Consider the following 20,377-nt stretch of genomic DNA (forward strand, 5'->3'; position numbering starts at 1 on the left):
GCGGGGGGGGGGGGGGGGTGCATCGGGCGAGTCCAGTATGCCAAAAGCAAGGACATGGACTCGGCCTCGAGCAAAATTTAGAATCGCAGTTTTAGTCACTTGAAATATACCGGGCTTCCGTGCGGGTCATAGCAAGTGCAATGGCGGCTTCCTCTGCAGCCTCTGGAGAGGTGTCTGGAGGGAGAGGTAGTGTGAGAAGGGTGGATGAAGAGGAGTCCACCACAGCGACTGTCTCTTCATCACCTGTGCAGGCAGGATCCACCCCTACGGCGTCCGGCTCGGAGCCGTACGCTCGATGGAGTGCCTTCGCACGGGCTCTGCGGCGCTGCTCATGGTGGGACGGGTGCGTATTCCCCGGGAACGGCTTGATGAGGAGCTCCCGGTGGAGGAGTCGTGGGATGGTGAGGAGGGTTGGGTCATTGGCCGGTGTTCTGATTCCGAGGGAGTTCAGCATATACCGGCCTGTGGAGGTTTGTGTTAGCCTGATGTATTGGGCCTGTTGGTGGGCTTCCACCAGTTCCCCGATCGTGTTTTGGAGGCCCAGGCCTAGTAATCTGTCTGGGTGTGTTGAGGGGAAGATGAAGTGCTACCTTGAATGCCTTGCAAATCAAGGTATCCAAAGCGTTTTATGTCATGTTTGGATAGTTGTAGGTATGGGGTAGTGTACAGCACACAGCTGAGGACGAAGGCATGAATGAGGCGACATAGGTCGCGCTCCTTCATGCCTCGATGATGTCCCGAAACCCTGCGGATGAGGTGCAATATCGCGCCTTCAACCTGCTTAAGTTTATTCAGGGTGGTGGTGTCTTTGCCATCGTTCTGGACGTGCAGGCCCAATACACGAATGGTGTCAACCTCAGGTACCGGGTCACCATTCATACAATGGAAATTGGGGAGAGCGGCGGTTCTTAGGCCGGATGAGCACACTCGGAGTTAAAACATCACTTTCAGAGAAGCGGGAAAGCTTTTCTCAATGGTTCAACACCCTACTTTCGCCGATATGGTGCAACAGGGCATGGCATCACAGCGGCTTCCAGCTTCTGCTCAGGCCACACACAGTGAGCCTGGAGCAGGGCCACCCGTGCCCCTGGTAGCAGCAGCTAGCGCCGCGTCACCACCCATGAAACAGGCTGTGCGCACCTCCAGGTCAGCAGGCCCCAACGCCTCGCCTCACACGGCGAGGTCTGAACCACAGTTACCCGTGCGTTCTGCACGATCCTCCTGCACCTCTGAGCAGGCGATGGACACAACTCCTCCATCGCCCTCGCTGCAACGGCGGCAAAGCTCTCTCGAGCGCAAAAAAAGGGATAAAGTCCTTATAACTGGTCCAAAAGACCCGCAAACCTAGGGTTTTAACCTATCCCCAACTGCTCCGTAACAATGGCATTTCTTGTTCACTGATACTGTCGTGGACTTTTAAAGGACTACACTGACACAACAGATATCTTAAATTCATTCTCCCCAGTAGCACTCTGTCTCCAGGAGACTAACCTAGGACCACAGAAAAAAAATATTCTTAAAAAATATCAAGTCTTCTGCTGTGACCGACAGAAATCAAGCAGGCTCTCTGGAGGCTCTGCTGTTGTGGTCCAGGGTGGTGTCGCAACTCGGAAAATTGACCTAAAAACCTCATATGAGGCACTTGCATCCACCGCCCTTGATTTTAAAACCACAACAATATATTCCATATACATTGAACCACATCTAACCGTCAGACTTCACGATTTAGAAGCACTTTTCATACAACTACCAGAGCCATATCTTTTAGTTGATTTTAATCCTCACTCCTCGTTTTGGGGATGGATGGATGGAAAAAACTTTGTTAATAAATTGGTGTTCTTGACCCTTACGGGTCACTGGGCGCCGTGGAAGTGAACATGCTGACGTCAGAGGCCGAATTATAGAAGATTTTATTCTCAGCAGCAATGTCTGCCTCCTGAACACAGGAAAACACACTTACTGCTTTCAAAGCAGTGGGAAAATGAGCTGCCTAGGTTTATCTTATTGTTCACCAAGTGTTGTTACAGACTAAGTGGGATGAGAGCGTGAAGCTTCTTCCTTTGTTTATTGAGCTGCTAATTCGGATTGGATCAGCTTAAAATCATGCATTTCCCTGGGTAGCAAGAATGCCACCCAGAGTGAACGTGGCCGCTGCTGGGGAAAGACATGGTTTGCGAGCCCAAAATGAGCGAGCCGGAGCTCACCGCATTTGGTAGCAAGCACACCTTGACCTCGCAAGTTCATGTTTGACTTAGGAGGAAGAAAGAAAGAAGTGAAGAGATTAAAAACCCCGAAGATGGAAAAAAGCACCGGCCAACCCCCTAAAACTCATGAAAGTGAAAACCCAACGCGAGGACAATCAAACAAAAGAAAACCCCGAAGTAAAAACTACATGATCACCTTCTTGGTGAATCGCCCGAGACAAATGAGGCTTCCGAGAAGCACTCGCGAAGCTAGCCAGGAAAGGTCGGAATAACTGAGACCAAGCAGCTTGCCCACCTTGATTGTCGATGGGCATAGCATACTCCGGGCGCCAAAAGCCATTCCGTGCACCAATAATTGTTTCCTGGCCGGAAAGTTGGCCCGGAATACTGCAAACAGTGCCACTTGCCTTCGCAGGCGTGAAAAACACGAGCTCATCAACCCCTTAAGCGAGCGAGTTGGTTAAGGGCTAGGTGAGATTTCCTGTCTCGTAGACTATTCCTACTGCTGCTACGCGATGCTGATTCAGCCGACGATACCACAAAGAAAATGCTTGATCTGCGAACTGCTGTGGTCCGCACTTCTGCTTTTCATACCACTTTCTTTGCAGCGGTAAAATTTGTTTCCCGTCTATTTAGTGTTGTAGCTACTGATTTCAAGTTTTTAGTGAAGACGAAGCACGTTTGACAAGGCGAAACAATCTCTCTACATTCCCGATAAATTCGCCTGATGCCGCGAGGGGCTGCTGTAACGCTGCCAAACTTGACCTTAGGCTCCCTATATAATTCGCTTTCAGTCAAGCATCGTCAAGGGAAGCAGACGTTCCGCCGGTTTGTGAGAAGTCGAATATCAGAGGTCAGCTTTTTTTTTTAGTTTTGAGGTGAGTGGAGTCTCTTATATTGTTGCAAACGTATTTCCTGTATCGCTTTTGAAGTTCATAAAGTTAGAGTTCTCTGTTCACCTAAGAAGTGGTGTATGCATGTCTTCCACTCGTCCTCATCGCCGTCCTCCTCCAAATCACATGAACCTCAAAGAATTGAGGTAAAGAAGGGCAAGACTTATCCAAAAATCTTTAATCCCGATTGTTACTTTCATATGCTTGTACAGACTTCAAGGTTGTAATTTGCGCCAACAGGAAACGCACGAAATAGTGCAGTCACGTGACCACTTTGCGCGCGGAAGAGTGTCCAATCTACCAGAAGTGCTCAAGCATTGTGCACAGCTTTCAGATCGCGTGAGACTTGCTGCTCTTCTAGTGAACGTGCTGAACGATACTAATGTCAATGAATGAATAAAGCACGATGTGGCCTTGAGGTCACCCGGACACGGTGACGTGGCCCCGAGGTCACCGCTGGGCCTGCTAAGAGCGCGCGTTTCTTATTCGCCGCTCTCGATGGCGCCCAGAGTCCGCCCTTCCGTCTCCGGCAAGAAGGCGGCCAGGCCACCGACGATCATCATCAGCGTCACAGCCAGCATAAGCGGCGCGTTGACGGCGCGTCCGATCATCAGCAGCTCGTGGTCGAAGTGCAGCAGGAGGAAGGCGAGCATCCAGCGGAAGCTCCAGGCGACCGAGGCTCCCACGTGGTGCATCAAGCCGGGCCCCGAGCACAGCTCGGCCGTGAGCAGCGGCGGCAGGTGGCACAGGCCGACAGAGTAGCTGAGCACCAGCAGGATCACCGAGTACACGGCGTGCCAGCTGGTGTCACCGCGGGTCGCTGCTGCCGACCACTGCCTGTGTGCGTACAACAGAGGAGGCTCTACGTGGCACCGTGGACATTGCAAGCAGGCCGTGTTCCGCCGCTATGCTGGATTTCTTTTACTCTACACCTCGAGGTACAACTTCTAAGAAGGACACATATATATGCGCAGTCGGAGTCATCGCCTTATGGGATTACGCCGTGAAGAAAATAAAAAGTGCATATTCTAATCTACTAATGATTTCGAGCTGAAATGAGCTCGAAATCGTTTTTTGTTGTTAGTAGTAAGTAAAGCTGTCGATGACGTCCTGGGATTCAAAGATGCGAAGCAAACAGTAGTGCTGCAAATGGTACGCCGACCTTGTGCGCGTAATCAATGCGAGAAGAAATATAGGTAGGTGGGACGAACAGGGCTTTTTATTTTAGAGCGAGAGCTCTGCTCCTCGGGGTATAACTTCCGATTTCGATGTGGATGAGGCAATCACCTTCAATGCCTCACAAGGTCCAACCGAACTTAATTTAGTGGTGGTATGACCAAAACTATGGTAGCACGACCACGCGAGCATATTACTGTGACCATTGAATACCTGACCTTGACCTTTGATCGTGTCCCCTGACCTTGGCATCTCATCTGAGACAGTAGGCACCACATCGACATTGACCTTCAATGCCTCACTAGGTGAAATCTAATTCAACTGCATGGTAGTAATGCCGAAGCTATGGTAGTGTGACCACATGATCATATGACTATTACCATTCAGTACCTGACCTTCACATTTTATTTGAGATACTGCAAACCATGCTTAAGAGATCTTTCGCTCGTATAACTAGGTTCAAGCCACGTTGAACCCCAGCAATTTTAAAAAAATGCTGACAACAGTGACCCGATTGTGGCAATACTTAGTAAAGAAGACGGAAAGCGAGACACGACTTTTTGGTCTCTTCTCTGTGTCTTTGTTCCTGGCGCTGTGCTGTCACAATGGAGCCCCAACTATTGCGAGCAGCGACCAGTCGAGCGTGCTAGCAATTATAATAGACCCCTCAGATAAATAAAAAATAAAGTTGAAGAGAGGTGCAGCGCTGATAGGCCAATAAAAAAAAATCGCACAACGCTTGCCACTGTGTGATATGAGACTGAACGGCAGATATTTTCATTTCGTGATATGCACAAGTCAAATACGTCCTTCTCGCTTGAGTTAACCCTTTGACACGCTATGTAGAGAATTGTACACAGAGTGAACTCGGAGCAGTGCGGGCTGCACCTATCAGTGAGTTCTTCATTTCAGGTGAATTTCGTACCCTTCATTTCGCAAAAGAAGCTGTCTTTTTTCTGGCCTTATAGCGAACAGCGAGTGGGTTAGAACGTCGCGCCATTTTTGTGAAGACATATTTTGCCACCTGCAGTAACATCATTTTTTCGCTATTTCAAGCTTAATGCTCAGCTTTGAAATAGAAATTATATCCACGGTCATTCGGGTGTTTACTTCATAAGTCACGGCATTTCGTGTTGCTATTTTCATCAATTACAACACTCTGTACAAACTCTTGCACAGGTTTTAAGACGGCAACCTTTTCTTGCTCTCTATTAAAAATCACAAGACGTCCCTTCAGCAGCCTTTCACTCTGGGATCTGCTTCTGCATCTTCAATATGTATTGCGCTGTCTTTGTTACAATAAAATCTTCCCAAACTTTCAAGTTTCTAACGTTTTCCACTGCAGTCGCATGCAACTCAAGACCGAAACGGCAAATACTCCTCAAAGGATTGGTCAAATGTTTAGGCGAATCCCCCCAAGGTGGATTAGATTTGTAAAAAGGGAGTAATTACTCATTGACATCCACCCAAGCGCAGTCAGGGAAACGGTGGTCCTGGGTTCGGACCCCGGACCAGGACAAATTTTGCTTTAACTGCGAAGTTTCTGAGAAAGCTGTGTAGCTTTCCTTTGTAGCCGTTTGGCTGGGCTTGGGTGGACGTCAATGAGTAATTACTCCCTTATTACCCTCAAAGGAGGCCGTCCTGCCAATGGCGTCAATTGATTTTCGTGACGCGTTGGTTAAATCCGATTAAGCCATGCATAGTCAAAACCCTCCCATCCGCCACAGCCTGCGTATGTCAGCAGGTCTAAGGGGATTGAACACACAGTCATGAGAATTGGCCGACGCCATTGGTTAAAGGCCTCCTTTGAGGGCCAATGACTGCTTCGCTGTAGGGCTTCATCCGACTATAGGGTAATACACACGAGACATTTAATTTTAGAGCAGAAGTAGCAGCAAAATTCGTTTTGTTGTGCACATTGAGTGTTTCATTTGGTGCTGTAGCTACCTTTGTTATATATTTCTTGCGAGCGCTCGCGCGTTTACTAGTACCTTGCAAAGACTGAGCTGAACCAAGGGAACTGTGCTGCACCGGCAGCCTAGGTGTACTGCGGTCTTCAGGAGGTCAATTTGGGAACCTTTCAAAACTAATTTCTGTGGTGCTCGGCTGCTGGCCCGAAAGACGCGGGTTCGATCCCGGCCGCGGCGGTTGAATTTCTTTGGAGGAGAAATTCTAGAGGCCCGTGTAGTGTGCGATGTCAGTGCACGTTAAAGAACCCCAGGTGGTCGAAATTTCCGGAGCCCTCCACTACGGCGTCTCTCATAGCCTTAGTCGCTTTGGGACGTTAAAACACCTTAAACCAAACCAAAACTAATTTCAATTAAACTCTGGGATGTGGCTGCGCTTAGTCAATAGCTAGGCGCCAGTCCCCGGAAACTAGCATCTTGAATGACATAGAGGGACGCTGCGGCTAACGTTCCCCTAGCGACAGCTACACCTCACATCCCGCGGTACCGCTCACTTGGACCACGTCACCAGGGAGGCACAGTACGAGTGCGTCAAATCACTGTACACCACCATTAACACTGTATTTAACCCTACGTTTAACATATTTAAAACCATATTACCAGGACGTGAACGACGCCCACTTTTGTTTCGATGTATCAAGGCAACGTGCCTTGCTCCAGACACAGAGTTCAGAGTGCAAAATGCGTTCAAGGCAGGCTGAGCACAAATTGAAGGTGGCCTTACAGAGACCGAGTACCTCGTTGTAAACTCTGCTTTCACGGGAAATGAAGCTTTATGCGGCAGAAAAAGCCGCATGAAGCTAAACACTGGCACCGAAGCCTCACGGTATTTTCACTACCGCTGGTGACGTCAATGCATGCTTTTTTTTTGCTCCTTTCAGAGGCTAGTGCATACCGTCATGCATCAATGCCGTGCGTTTGAACCGAGTTTCGTTTTATCCAGCAGTCTTCACACCAATAAATAAAGTCTTTCGCTGGTAAACACGAGTCAACATTTCTTTTTCAGTAAGTGAATTAAAATGGGATCAATTAGCCTTCAGAATTCTTAGAATCCCTTCAGATCGGCCAGACCTGAAGACGAGGTGTTCGAAGGGTGGGAAGACGCAGAAGCAGAAGGCCACCAGCAGCGTGGACACGCACAGCAGCAGGCGGCGTCCCGAGACGCGCGTCAGGAAGGCGAAGGTGACCACGAAGGCCGCGTGCACGGCCGTGATGGCGGCGGCCGCCAGGGGCGCGGCTACCTGCGCCACCAGCCCCTCCGTGGCCTGGGTGCCCCGGTAGAGGAAGAGGTGGGCGCACGTGGAACCCTGCACCAGGTGGAGCACCAGGCAAGCCGACAGGCGCCTGCACGCGGAGAAGCGGGAATCGAGAAGTAATTAATTCGTTCCGAGAGTAAATATCTCTCCCTAACAGCGCCTTGAAGGGAGGATATGAAGGAGGGAGTAGTAGTGGTAGTAGTAGTAGTAGTAGTAGTTTATTTCGGATAAAATAACAAAAGGAAGGAAAAGATTTTTGCTAGCCCCGGCATCTGCCATCGCTACGGGAAGCATCTGAGCTGGGGCAGCGGAAATAAAGCGATAGCAGGCAGACTAGAGAAATGAAATGAAAGAGGTCCTGAAGGTACAGGCAGAAAAGGATAGGGTGATAGAGGTAAAAGTAATAAATTTACTCCACTACATATGTACAGGTCGGGCACGTGTGGTGTTCATAATCTAAACGAAATAACAGCACAAGAGAGTGAAAGAAGGAAGAAAAAAGTGTCGAAGCGGTGGTCTTCGGATTAATTTCGACCGCCTGGGATTCCTTAAAGTGCCTCGGCATCGCAATGCATATGAGCGCTTTTTGGATCTCGCCTCCATCGAAGCAAGGCCCAAATTTGATCCCGCATCCTTGTGCTCGGAAGCTTGACACCGTAACCACTGAGCCACCGCGACGGATAGAATGTGAATTAGGACGTGGCCGCTCAGAGGTATCTGGCCATCGCTGTAGCGAAGTTTCTCATGGGGCCCATATATCAGGATCCGGTATCGAAAACTCTGATATTAGCAGGATGCCTCAATGCCAACTGCCCAGTCTAGGATGACCACTTTCATAGTTCTTTGTCAGAAGACGTCATTCTTAGGCATATAGATAGCGCGGAAGTGTGTGCGTACACGATATTGCTGAATTGCTGCGTGAGCATTTCGAGATACAGGCCTTGAATTGCATCGCCTCGTTTGGCACGTTCTGGCCAGTGCCAGCTACAAGACCTACATGACCATTATGGCCATCCGGGATATTTCATTGGAAACGAGCACCGATGTCTCGGTTGCAACGACGATGCCATCTGCTCCAGGCCAAGTTGCACGTACACATAAAACTAATGAGTTTGCATTTGCGCGACCGGCTACAATACTCTTTCAGTTCGATCCCCCTGATCGTTTAACAACTGGAGCTGCCCACATTGGCGCATTTCAACTGGGAGATCAGCGGACAAATCTCCAACATGAATCGGCCACAGAATGCTGCTTAGATGGCTGTTCAGTGCCTATCATTGTCTTTAAAACATATAACCCACGCTAGCTGGGTCACCCCGTATACGTAAAAGGACACCTTCAAGGGTTTTTAACCAACCGTATGAAACTGATTAACAGGTTCCTCAGTCTCACTCTCCACCAATGCCTTACTAACTTTCAGTTCATGTAAACTGGGTCACTGCGTAATTAGGGCAACGTCTAAGCTTCGCCTTAAGGGTAGACGCAATAAAGGCTTAGCGCAGCGCGTGACCCCCCGTGGCGCCATCTACTGGCAGGTGGTTGTCATGGAGATGCAGACGTGCCACACTTGTCGTGTCCTCCTCTGGTCACGTGATTTTAACGTGACGCCATTGTGATCATATGATGGGGCCAGCGACCAATCAGTGACTGATTAGTGATTGTTAATTAGTGACCAATTGGTGATTGTAAACTAGTGACTAATTAGTGATAGTTAATTAGTGGCTAATGACGCGGACAATATTTTTCACGCAACCTGCGGGCACATCCTGCGGACGCCACTCATGTGAATTGCTTCCGCATTGAAACATGCCACTAAATTTAGGTGATTAAGTAGCTCCCGGTTTCAACCTAGACGGGATGTATACTGGCCTGGCTTGTGTAGCGTACGACACGGTAGCCGTGGCGCCATCGTCGGGGCTCTTGCAGCGCTTCAACTCCGGCGGCAGGTCGTACCCGTAGAGGCGCGCGGCGGCCGTCTCCGCATCGTGGCGGCGGCCGTGCAAGAGCAGCCACCGGGGGCTCTCGACCAGGAACCCCTGCGCGCCCAGCAGCCCCAGGGGAGCCATGGACCACACGGTCGCTTGCAGTCGCCACGAGAAGCCCGTCAGCGCGTAGCTCGCCACGATACCCGTACTGGTAGCCACCTGGGTGCGCGAGCACTGCCGAGTCATATCGGCCACGTGGCTGACTCCGATTACTTTTAGAGCATTCGATCTAATGCTGCCATTGCTCAAGGTCGCGTTAGTATGAAGCACAGGGTCATTCAAGTGGGACCTTTGGTGCACAGATTGTGGACCACCTAATCGGCGTAGAATGTTCGGAGTGGCATCATACGATTCAGCGCGTTACGTTACGGAGCATAAGATAACTAGTCGAATCAAAGTTTGGTTTGGTTTATTAGGGTTTAACGTCCCAAAGCGACTCAGGCTATGAGAGACGCCATAGTGAAGGGCTCCGGAGAATTTCGACCACCTGGGGTTCCTTAACGTGCACTGACATCGCACAGCACACGGGCCTCTAGAATTTCGCCTCCATCAAAATTCAGCCGCCGCGGCCGGGATCGCGGCGGCTGAATTTCGATGGAGGCGAAATTCTAGAGGCCCGTGTACTGCGTGGCTTATCATAAGGATTCGCACCGACGACCTTTTGTTCCCCAAACCGTGACTTCTTATAACTTGGAACGTCATTACGGCCAAACTAATTGACGTAGGACTTTCGAAGTCCTGCGAAGCGATTTGTCTTCTTGCAAGTAGATATCCGGATATAACGAAACATTTGTACCGGATGTAGCGGAGATGGCTAATGATCTAATATTCGTTCGATAGTGCTAACGCTCGATACTCATACGCTGCCTCAGCGTTATGGTCTTTTTTTTTGGACGCAACTACTGACTTATTGTCTGTGTTTTAGTTTCAGTCTCACCAATCCCTGTACTTCGCTACTGGATGAACTTGGAGCCGGACCGCAGTAGCTTCCTGTCTTTTCTTTTGGCCTACCAGTGCAAGCCTAGATAAAGTCAGTTCTTCAAATTACTCTCTGCGCGCTGCCTCGTAGCAATAAATCAAATTACTGAATCATTCATCATCATCAGCCTGACTACGCCCACTGCAGGGCAAATGCCTCTCCCATGTCTCTCCAATTAACCCTGTCCTTTGCCAGCCGCGGCCACCTTATCCCAGCAAACTTCCTACTCTCATCCGCCGCCTCGCCTGACTTTCTGCCGCCCCCTGCTACGCTTGCCTTCTCTTCGAATCCACTCTGTTGCCTTTAGAGACCATCGATTACCTTGTCTTCGCATTACATGCCCTGCCCACGCCCATTTCTTCCTCTCAGTTTCGACTATAATGTAATTAACCCGCGTTTGTTCCATCAGCCATTCCGCCCGCTTCCGGTCTCTGAACGTTACACCTATATTTTTTCTTTCCACAGATCAGTTCGTTGTCCGTAACTTTCTTTCGCCCCCTGCTACGCATGCTTTCTCTTGGAATCCACTCCGTTGCCTTTAGAGACCATCGGTTGACTTGTCTTCGCACTACATGCCCTGCCCAAGCCCATTTCTTCCTCTCAGTTTCGACTAGGATGTAATTTTTGTTCCCTCAACCATTCCGCCCGCTTCCGGTCTCTCAACGTTACACCTATAATTTTTCTTTCCACAGCTCGGTGCGTTGTCCGTAACTTGAGCTGAACTCTTTTTGTTAGCCTCCACGTTTACGCCACACAGTTGAGTACTGAACCATTAGGCCACCTTACTGAGGACAAGCGAATATTCGTGGGTTGGTTCCCGTCAAGGTTCCGTCGCAAAGAGGCGACAGGATGGGGTAATAGCGCTGCCGCAGGAGAAGAGGACACCGACCTCGGTGAGTCCCGTGTAGAAGGCTCTTTTCTCCGGGGGCGCCACCTCGGCCACGTACAGGCTGACGCCGATGGTTGTGAGGCCGAGCCACGCCCCGCACGACACCCGGGCCGCGTAGAGCGCCACCAACTCGGAGGAGGAGGCCAGCAGGAGCCACGAAGCCGTCAGGCCCACGGCGCACAGCAGCAGAGTCGTCCGGCTGCCCAGCGCCCAGAGCGGAAGACCTGCGGAGAAGAGGCCGCTTATTGTCACTTCCGGCAGGCAGCTCAGACGACAAATAGAACGGAAATGTAAGGAGGTTAACCAGGCAATACTCGGTTTGTTTATATAAGAAACTCACAGCTAAATGGCACGCTTCTTGGGACAACGACCCGAACAACAAATTGAACCTAGTAAAACCGATCATTCACAAATTGGTTTGGTTTGGTTTATGGGGTTTGACGTTCCAAAGCGACTTAGGCTATGAGAGACGCCGTAGTGAAGGGCTCCGGAAATTTCGACCACCTGGGGTTCTTTAACGGGCACTGACATCGCACAGTACTCGGGCCTCTAGAATTTCGCCTCCATCGAAATTCGACCGCCGCGGTCGGGATCGAACCCGCGTCTTTCGGGTCAGCAGCCGAGCACCATAACCACTGAGCCACCGTGGCGGCTATATCCACAAATTGAAGACACGTAATAATCAAGGACGCTATACTGTAGTAGTGTGTTAGCTTCAAATTGGACACATACAATATATCGAACACAACTTCATACTCATTCCCCAGTGCCGCTGGCTATCCACCGATGCTACTACAATGGGTGAAAGCTTTACCCTGGCTGACTGCTCTGTTTATTTAGGGTGAAATACTTCGGAAACAGGCCGTTGACCCCACCTTCAGTATACGAAAATACTTTCTGTCATGGCTCTCTTTGACCGCAGGTGCCTTTGCGCCATAAAAATACGTCATCATAGTCGTCATGTCATGCTTATGAAACAAGACAAACCTATATGTAAAGCATGTGGAGATAAACTGAAAGTGAACTACATCCTATTATCGTGCGCAAAGCCAGTAAAACAACGAAAAAAACTGTTTTAAACGATTTTATAATGAAGACATTCAATTCAACCCCGGCTTGGTGCTAGGAGAACATCCCCTCGTTGAATTTTCGTCTGTTAGAGCGTTTTTAAAAGAAGCAAACATGAAGAAACTGACATTTTCAAAAACGTCCGAGCAGCTAGCTGCGCGAGGTCTCCGCCGCTGGCGCTTTGTCAAAGGTAGAGGTTTCACACATACCTCGGGTTTTTCAGCTTTGCTGGTGAAAATAGCGATTTCGCACTAAAATGAGGTGGTTGTCCTCTTTCCGAAGCAAGGTTTGGGCAACTACTGAACGAAGACACCGCAACCAAAACGACACACACACGCCCCTCATAGCCTACTGGAACCCCTGAGTTCCCCCCCCCCCCCCCCCTTCTGGTGCAGCACCTGACAAGAGCGCTCCCCCGGCGGCCCCTAGGAGGAGTGCGTCAGCCAGCCAGCGGTCCTCCGTCGCCGGGTTGTACCAGGACTCTCGCTCGATGGTAGCCATGGCGGCCGACGCGAAGCCCAGCGTGGTGCCGGCGGCGCAGGATCCCAGGCAGGCGACCAGCATGCCGTGCACGTGGATGCCCCGCACCGTGGTGCTGTCGGTGTCGGTGACTGGCGTGCCCCCCTTGGCCGGGGCCTGCAGGTTGCGCAGCTCCTCCATGGCCGCGTTGCCCGCCGACTGCGCGTTGTCGCTGAGATCGGAGACCGCGCCGTGCGCCGTTACCCCATCCGGGGATGACGGCTCTGGCACGGTTGGCGGGGCCCTGGACAGCCAGGTCGCGCATTAAAACGTCCACCAGTGCAGTTCAGCGCGGGAGGTGGGTATGGGCTGAGTATTAGACATGCGCAATCTCGAACCAGGCGCTGCCGCTAGACGTCGCTCTGCGGAGCGCGGACGGCACAGAGTTCGAGCGCTGTGGGTCTGTGGACGACCAAGCGCGTGTGATGACAAAAAAGCCATGAATTGTAGGTCGCAGAAGAAATAGTGTTTAATGAATCGGTGGGTGGTAGTCCAGAACTAGCGTTGCTTTGTGGAATCATGTGCTGTTATCCTGGCGGAATGGTGTCCATTTCAACCTCATTATCTCTCCTTCGGCTTTCGCAGCTACTATGAATTATTGAGTTTCATTTGCTCTGCCAAGCAAGTACGAAATCGAGGCGGCATTTAGAGACGAACGTTTTGCGGTGCATGCCGCGATAGCATGCCACACAGGGAGGCAAAAAAGCAAGAATACGTTCGGCGCCTTCAGTCGAGATCACAACTATTGGTCAGAGTAGCGTTCTCTAAAGTTGAATAGGAAATTTTCTACGTACGCATCTGATTTCTTGCGTTGTGCCATGGATTACGCTGGGAAGGAGCGGGGACGCGCACGTCTTGATTCCAACGTCGTCTTCTTGCATGAGCTCTCAAGCGGCTGCGCATGCAAATATTTAGGCCTCATCGCCTTCATTTTATCCTCTTTCAGTCACCGATCTCACAGTTTTTGATTAGCTTCTTTCAATCAACAAATCTGAATTTCTTTTATTTATTTACTTATTGGTATTAGGATTATTATAGTTATTATTATTATTGTTATTATTATTACCTTTATAATTTTTACTTTATTTATTTTTTTACGTTTTAAGCACCTGTCAGTCGCCGCTTGCGTCTTGGCCCATCCCCCGCAATGGGTACGCGCCATTACTTTGAGGCCAACAACAACATGCGTGGAGTAGCCATGATCAGTATAGGTCAGCAACAAAGCCATTGGAGCTACCCAACTAGTGACGGCTAACAGCAACAAGGCAACTTGTTTCAGGAAAGCCTGCCTTTTAACCATTCCTAGGCACCCCCTTTCGAACAGGATATAACAACCACAGGTTAGCAGCTATCAATGAGATCGTATTATGCAAACTTAGTTACGTCTGCTGCAGAACATAATGTTTTCAAGCGGAAATTTTTTTCTTTCCAGGTTCCTTCCGGAGCGTCGAAAGTAAGGCACTCCTATGAAGTCCGCCTTTCCTCGGGCCGAAGAAATGTCGCCGGTTGCAACAGTGCTCGGGTGTCGCCAAGTGGACCCTGGCTTCTGCTGCCGTCTCTGCTTTATTTATTGCGTTTATCCCGAAGTTAAGCCTCGGCGTTTGATGTTTCTGCTTCTTTATATGCTGTTACCGTATCGTTATGAGCATTTAAGCTCCCCCCACCCCTAAACAAATGAGTATAAGTCATTCTAAGCTTATCTCAAATGAATGCAGGAGCTGTGTTGTCTTGTGATGGCTCCGGACGGTATCTACATGGTGCACGACTGCGCGTGTGCATCTAGACCCTCAAAGATCTCCACAACGCAAGCAGTGTACCACACATGCCTCGGCGCATTTTCTCCGCGCACGATCGCCAAGCCGCCCACGCGATGGCATTCGCAGAACTTGAAGAGGTGAAGTGGGCTGACCGTAACTGAAGGAGGTACTTCTTGAACCATCACTTCCGCAATGAATTCACAATCGTTGGCTGGTATTTCCATCTTCAACCTATGTCACTTCCACGGAAAGATTGGGCGCTGTCCTTGCTTCGGGCAAAGCGGTCAGCCATTTGCCTGTGATGAGATGGGAGGGCGTCAGGACCGACGGTTCCTTTGGGTCTTCGGTCATGTATGCCAGTGGCCTAGAATTTATCGTTGCCTCCACGTCCGCAAGCACTGTGGCTAGCTCGTCGAACGAAATGCTTTGGCGTCCGAGGACCTTCCGCAGCGTTTCCTTGACTGTCTTCACCATTCGTTTCCACCAGCATCCCCACCATGCCGCTTTCTCTGCGATAAACTGCCGTGACAGCTGCTGAGAATTGCTGTAATCTTGCGTTTCGGGGCTGCGAATAATCTTTGTAGCACATGATCTTTGCATGCCTCTTAAACGCCAGATCATAGTCCCTGTATATAGTCGATGGCAGTCACCTACCGGCCACAAAGTGCTCGTAGAGCCAGTAAAAAGCATTCAGTCGTTACATTAGAGACTAGCTACTGGTGAACGGCTCTTGTTTTTGAGCATGTGAATAGGGCGATGTCACTTTGGATATTGCCGTCCATCCTTTCTGCGTACAGTGACCCGGCAAAAATCAATGGCCTCAACGTCAAACCCTTGAGCGCCGCTGACTCTCGATTGGAATAGAGAGAGAGAGGGAGACTTTAATGAACAAAGGAGAGGTCTGCCTGGTTATGGGCCTGGCATGCTACTCCAGGTGAGGATGAAAGAAGAGGGTGAGAAAAAAAGTGACACCAAACATACTCAACACTCACGCACTCTCACACACACAATGATTATCAAAGTATGTCCACTAAAACCGTGTCCCTTAGATGACTATCAAAGTATGTCCACTAAACCCGTGTCCCTTAGAAAAACTAAAAAAGCTTTTGTCCCTCGCTCAGCCGAAGTTGCATCAGTCCAGGGTCCAAGGACATGCTCTAGGTGCACGGGGCCGTCGTGACGAAGTCCTAAAGCACTTAACAGTGCCTTGCGATAAATATTAAGGATTTGGCAGTGGCAGATCAAGTGTTTAAGATTCTCGCGCGCACCACATGTCAGGCACAGAGGGCTACCTGATACACCAATTTCATAAAGATAGAATTTAGTAAAGGCAACGTCCAGACTATTTCGGTGCAGGCAATTACAGTCACGTCTATCTAAATTGCGTGGCATGCGGAATTCACAAGTGGGGTCGATGCAAAGGAGGGGTCTGTATTGACGCCGCGGATAACACCACAGAGAGCGTTGCATCTGCCAGGATTTAGCAGCGAGAAGTCTCGCGCCATCACTACGAGAAAAGTGTATGGGTAGGAACAAGGAGGTGTCGCCATGCGCCGACCTTGCTGCACCGTCAGCACGATCGTTGCTTGCGAGGCCGCAGTGACCGGGTAACCACTGAAGCACAACACGGTGACGTACCTCACAGGCCTCGGTGTGTAACCTGTTCAAGTCATCGACGATCTGCTCCTGATGGCTTCCTGGTGACTTTATCGATTGTAGAGCAGCGCGAGAGTCACTGAAGATAACCCACGTTGTTGGCGGTTGTTGTATAATGTAAGTAAGTGCAGCGCGCAGAGCAGCGAGCTCGGTAGCAGTAGTCGAGGTGCGGTGACTGAGTGTCGCTGAAATTGTGCACGTTGACGGATGCCAAACGCAAATCGCTGATGATAAGGACGTGACAGAGCCATCAGTGTAGATGTGGCGGTACGCATTGTAGCAGCCATGGATGTACTCAAGCGCGAAGTATTTAAGTGCAGGATTGGGGGTGTTTGTTTTTCTTTTAATGCCAGGGATTGTGATCTTGATATGCCATGCTGCGTACCTCCAAGGTGCGGTGGAGGTTGTGACAGGACGCTGGTACTGTGATGGGAGAGTGTTAGAAACTTCCTCCATGCAGTACTCAGCGAGTGAATGGTTTGGTACATGAGCCACAAACCGGACCTGGGAACGAAGGAGCTCCTGGGTTAAGAGCACTGATGCCGATAGACGTCTGCTCTCAGCTAGAGTACCCCTCAGGATCTTCGAAAGAGCTGAAGCTGAGCAGCTTGCGTGTTGAGGAGGTTTTCTCCTTGGTATAGCGTCATAACTTCATGCTTGAAACCTTCTCTTTTGGCACATCTAATCCAGAAGTTGCGTACAGTGTCAGTCTCCTCCGCTGTAAAGAACTGAGCCGTAGCATTTCATCTTCAGCACTTGGTTATGAATATTCAAATCCAGGCGGTCACTCTCAGCAACCAAGTAAGGCTGCGTTAGTTTTCTGCGCGCAGCAATACAGTGCTGGGCTCCGAAACGAAAAGTTGATTTGTCTGTCTCTTTCTTCCTCCTGCAACGACCATACGGCTGCATGGTACAACGGTTTGAGTCATATACCATGAAGTTGCGTCCTTTTCAGCTACCGTGGATCATGTCACCAAAGCTTGCTGCTGAGGAGGTTCGCTCCTTTCATGTACCTCTCATGAGGCAGTCTGCTGGAATATGGGTTCCAGGGTGATGCCGCCATCTCTGCGGATTGCTTGCGCTCTGTATTTCTGTAACTCTGTTTTGAACGAACGGTTTCCAGTTTTTCGATGTGCTTAGAATCCAATAGAGTGTAATCATTGAGTCAGTTCAAAAAGAGAAATTCATTTGTTGATCGATTAGGCCTTGAAGGTAGGTGGCCATACGTGTTGCAATTACCGCAGCCATTACCACCAGTCGAGACAGCGACAAGGCTTCTAGAGGCGCCACGCGTGACTTGGCGTGGATGAGATTGACGCACACCGTTTCTTTGTCTTCTCCTATCCTGAAGTAGGCGCAGAACCCATAGGCAGTCGGACTTGCGTCGCAGAAAATGTGGAGCTGCCAGGAATATTCGTCGTTGGGCACGATGCAACGTGGAAAGCAGAGCAGTCTCAGATTGGCGAGGTCCTAACACTAACTTGCCCACTCCGTTTCCATGTTGCTCGGCAACTGTTCATCCCACTCGGTACCTCTCTCCCATAGTCTTTGAAATAGGATCTTCGCTCGCACAACGAACGGTGCGACGAGGGCCAAGAGGTTGAAGATTCTTGCCGACGTCTGAAGCACCGCGCGCCTCGTTCCAGCACCGCTCGTTAATGAGCTGATCACACCGGCCAGAGATATTGCCATTTCATCGTCACTTGAGTTTCACTTCATCCCTAGAGTCTTCTGCTTAACGTTGTCAGGTGTGCATTCTTTGTGGCTAACCGCCGCTCGGACTACTTCAAAATTGGATGACCACTTTCTTAAGGCCATGCCGGCGTCGTTCATTCACAATTCCCAGGCACCCACACAGCCGCTTTCTTGGACACAGTCACTACCCGAAGAGGAACAACCCTCAGAACCAGGAAAACCACAGAGGCAGAATGCTTGGCGGTATCTATATCAATGACATATATCTGCACCCTGCTCACAGACCACGCGACCATCTATCTGTACCTAAGCAGCATACATACTCTAACTCAAAGGCACCGTTCCTTCATATTCAGCCGACATATCAGCTACGCTACCAGCCCACAGCAACAAATCACCATTACATGAAGCCATGGACATGAGGGAATCCCTGGAAATGAGCGCGTTCATGCGTATGCTCCCGTACTTAGCGTCCGGTCACCGGTGGATGATGGCGGTGGTGAAAAACTTTAATGTTCAAAGAGAGTTTGAGGGTCAAAAAACCCTGCTGCATGGCCGGTATCCTTAGTCCGGGACACCGCACGACGAGGACCCGTCTCGCGCCCGCTTTACTAGAGCCCTTTGGGACTCCAGTGTGGAGCAGTTGAGGAGGGCAGTCTCCCATGCCTCTCGGGTGGGGGTGGGGGAAGGTGGGGATTCTGAGCACATGCCCAATCCATGTGAAAGATATCGCAGAGCTCTCCACAGTGCGGGCAGCGCCCATCTGTGTTCGGATCGAAGTGTTTTGCTATGGCAGTACAGAGAAGAGTTCCTGTCTGCAGGCGCCGCAGAGTTCGCTCTTCCGCCTTACTCATCCCCTTGGCAGGTGCCGGGTAGAGACGGTGGCTGTCGCAATAATGAATTAGGATTTCGCGAAACCGCAGAAGCGTTTTATGAGCTTCTGAGCCAGGAGAGCTAGGATGAGGAGCCCGGTGTGTGAGCGCTCGGGCGGCCGCATCAGCGGCCTCATTGCCTCGTAGACCCTGGTGGCCAGGAGCCCAGATCACTTTTGTGCGAGTTGGATCGGCGGGAGCGCGTCTTAGAATTTGCCTCGTAGACCCTGGTGGCCAGGAGCCCAGATCACTTTTGTGCGAGTTGGATCGGCGGGAGCGCGTCTTAGAATTTGGGAGGCAAGAGGTGATATTTCGCCTGCAAGATAATGTTCACAGGCCCGGCGGATGGCCTCTAGTACTGCAGAGGCCTTAACTACTGGCCCGGGCCTGGTACCCTGTACCGCCACCCGCCTGGGCCCGGTCCGGTTTCTATATTACATGCCTAGGCCCGGCCCGAGCCCGAAGAAGCACTCACCTACCCGGCCCGGCCCGACAAGTGGGCGGGCCCGGCTCAGGCTCGAAACAACACTAAAGGTATAAGCGCGCTACAGAAGCTCAAATGCAGTCGTTGTTATTATGATTTTCAGTTAAAAAGAGCACGTGCGTGGCTTTCAGAACAGATCTACAATTCTCTAGTTTCTGCTTCAGGTTGAGTTCGTACCTTCATTTATGCATATATTTTTTTTTGCCCAGAAGAAAGTCGTGTGCCTTGAATGCCACACACACCAATTTGCTGAAAAAAAAAGCACTTGAGGCCATCCTCTACAGTTTAGTTTCGAATTTAATTTTCGCAAGCATGCGTCATCTGCCTGTAACATTGCAATCGGTCCGCCACCGGCAAGCCAGAAGTGGCGCAAGACTAAGGCAGCGAGTTGCAAGTAATGCTTCTCCTACTCTCGCTTTGTCTCTTACCACTCAGCAAGAACAAAACGCTGGAACCTCAGTTGGGCTCGGATATATTACGCAATGAAGCTGCTAACTTCTACGGCTCCCATAATTCGCTGAAACTGAGGGTTAACGCTGTCGACACCACCGGCACGTACTTAAAAGCGCAACGGAGGTATCCACTGACCCAGGGAGCTAGTTACGCGTCTTTCCTTCTCTCAAAATCGACAGAGTCTAAACTTTCCGTTGGTTTTCAAAAAAAGGAAAGGCGCATAACGCCTCAGTTTGTAGGTGGACGTCACCGCCTACTCTCAGAGCGATTGAGGTGTCCACTGACACCCAGCCAGTCAGTTACAGTTGCTACTCAGAGGCTTCACACAGACACACTACGCTGAAACCGGGGAGTGCAGCTAAAAATGCTTTCGGGCTTAAAAAAGCCAGGACTTGGCATACAAAAGAGAGAATCCTCATGAATATTGTGCCGTACTTTATGGAGAGTGCTTAGCACGAACACACAGACCGAAAAGAAAGAAATCACATGACTATGAGCTAAGCATTTATTCGATGCACCTGGCC

The 20,377-nt window shown here is 50.3% G+C and overlaps 2 protein-coding genes and 1 pseudogene across 3 annotated transcripts in view; 1 reads left to right on the top strand and 2 right to left on the bottom strand.

Moving 5' to 3' along the window:
- LOC149332949 (glia-derived nexin-like) overlaps window positions 1-20,377 on the top strand; it is a 90,114-nt gene that overhangs the window by 62,785 nt on the left and 6,952 nt on the right. The window lies entirely within an intron of this gene.
- On the bottom strand, window positions 3,580-8,061 carry LOC149332950 (uncharacterized; annotated as a pseudogene).
- LOC149332951 (solute carrier family 2, facilitated glucose transporter member 8-like) lies at window positions 9,323-13,756 on the bottom strand. The gene is made up of 4 exons (XM_089555777.1): window positions 13,731-13,756; window positions 12,816-13,180; window positions 11,350-11,573; window positions 9,323-9,640 (listed from the first exon to the last, which is right to left on the bottom strand). The coding sequence occupies exons 1-4, from the start codon at window positions 13,754-13,756 to the stop codon at window positions 9,323-9,325; spliced, it is 933 nt and encodes a 310-aa protein (XP_089411903.1).

This window comes from Amblyomma mixtum, chromosome 8 (assembly GCF_055824585.1).
Source record: "Amblyomma mixtum isolate Tamu chromosome 8, ASM5582458v1, whole genome shotgun sequence".
Lineage (NCBI taxonomy): Eukaryota > Metazoa > Arthropoda > Arachnida > Ixodida > Ixodidae > Amblyomma > Amblyomma mixtum.

Excerpts from the sequence above, each read along its gene's own strand:
- LOC149332951 (XM_089555777.1), bottom strand. The coding sequence starts at position 13,756 with ATGGCACAACGCAAGAAATCAGATGC. Across the intron at positions 13,181-13,730 it reads CAACGCAAGAAATCAGATGC|GGCCCCGCCAACCGTGCCAG; the intron begins GTACGTAGAAAA and ends CTGGCTGTCCAG. Across the intron at positions 9,641-11,349 it reads TCTACACGGGACTCACCGAG|GTGGCTACCAGTACGGGTAT; the intron begins GTCGGTGTCCTC and ends TCGCGCACCCAG.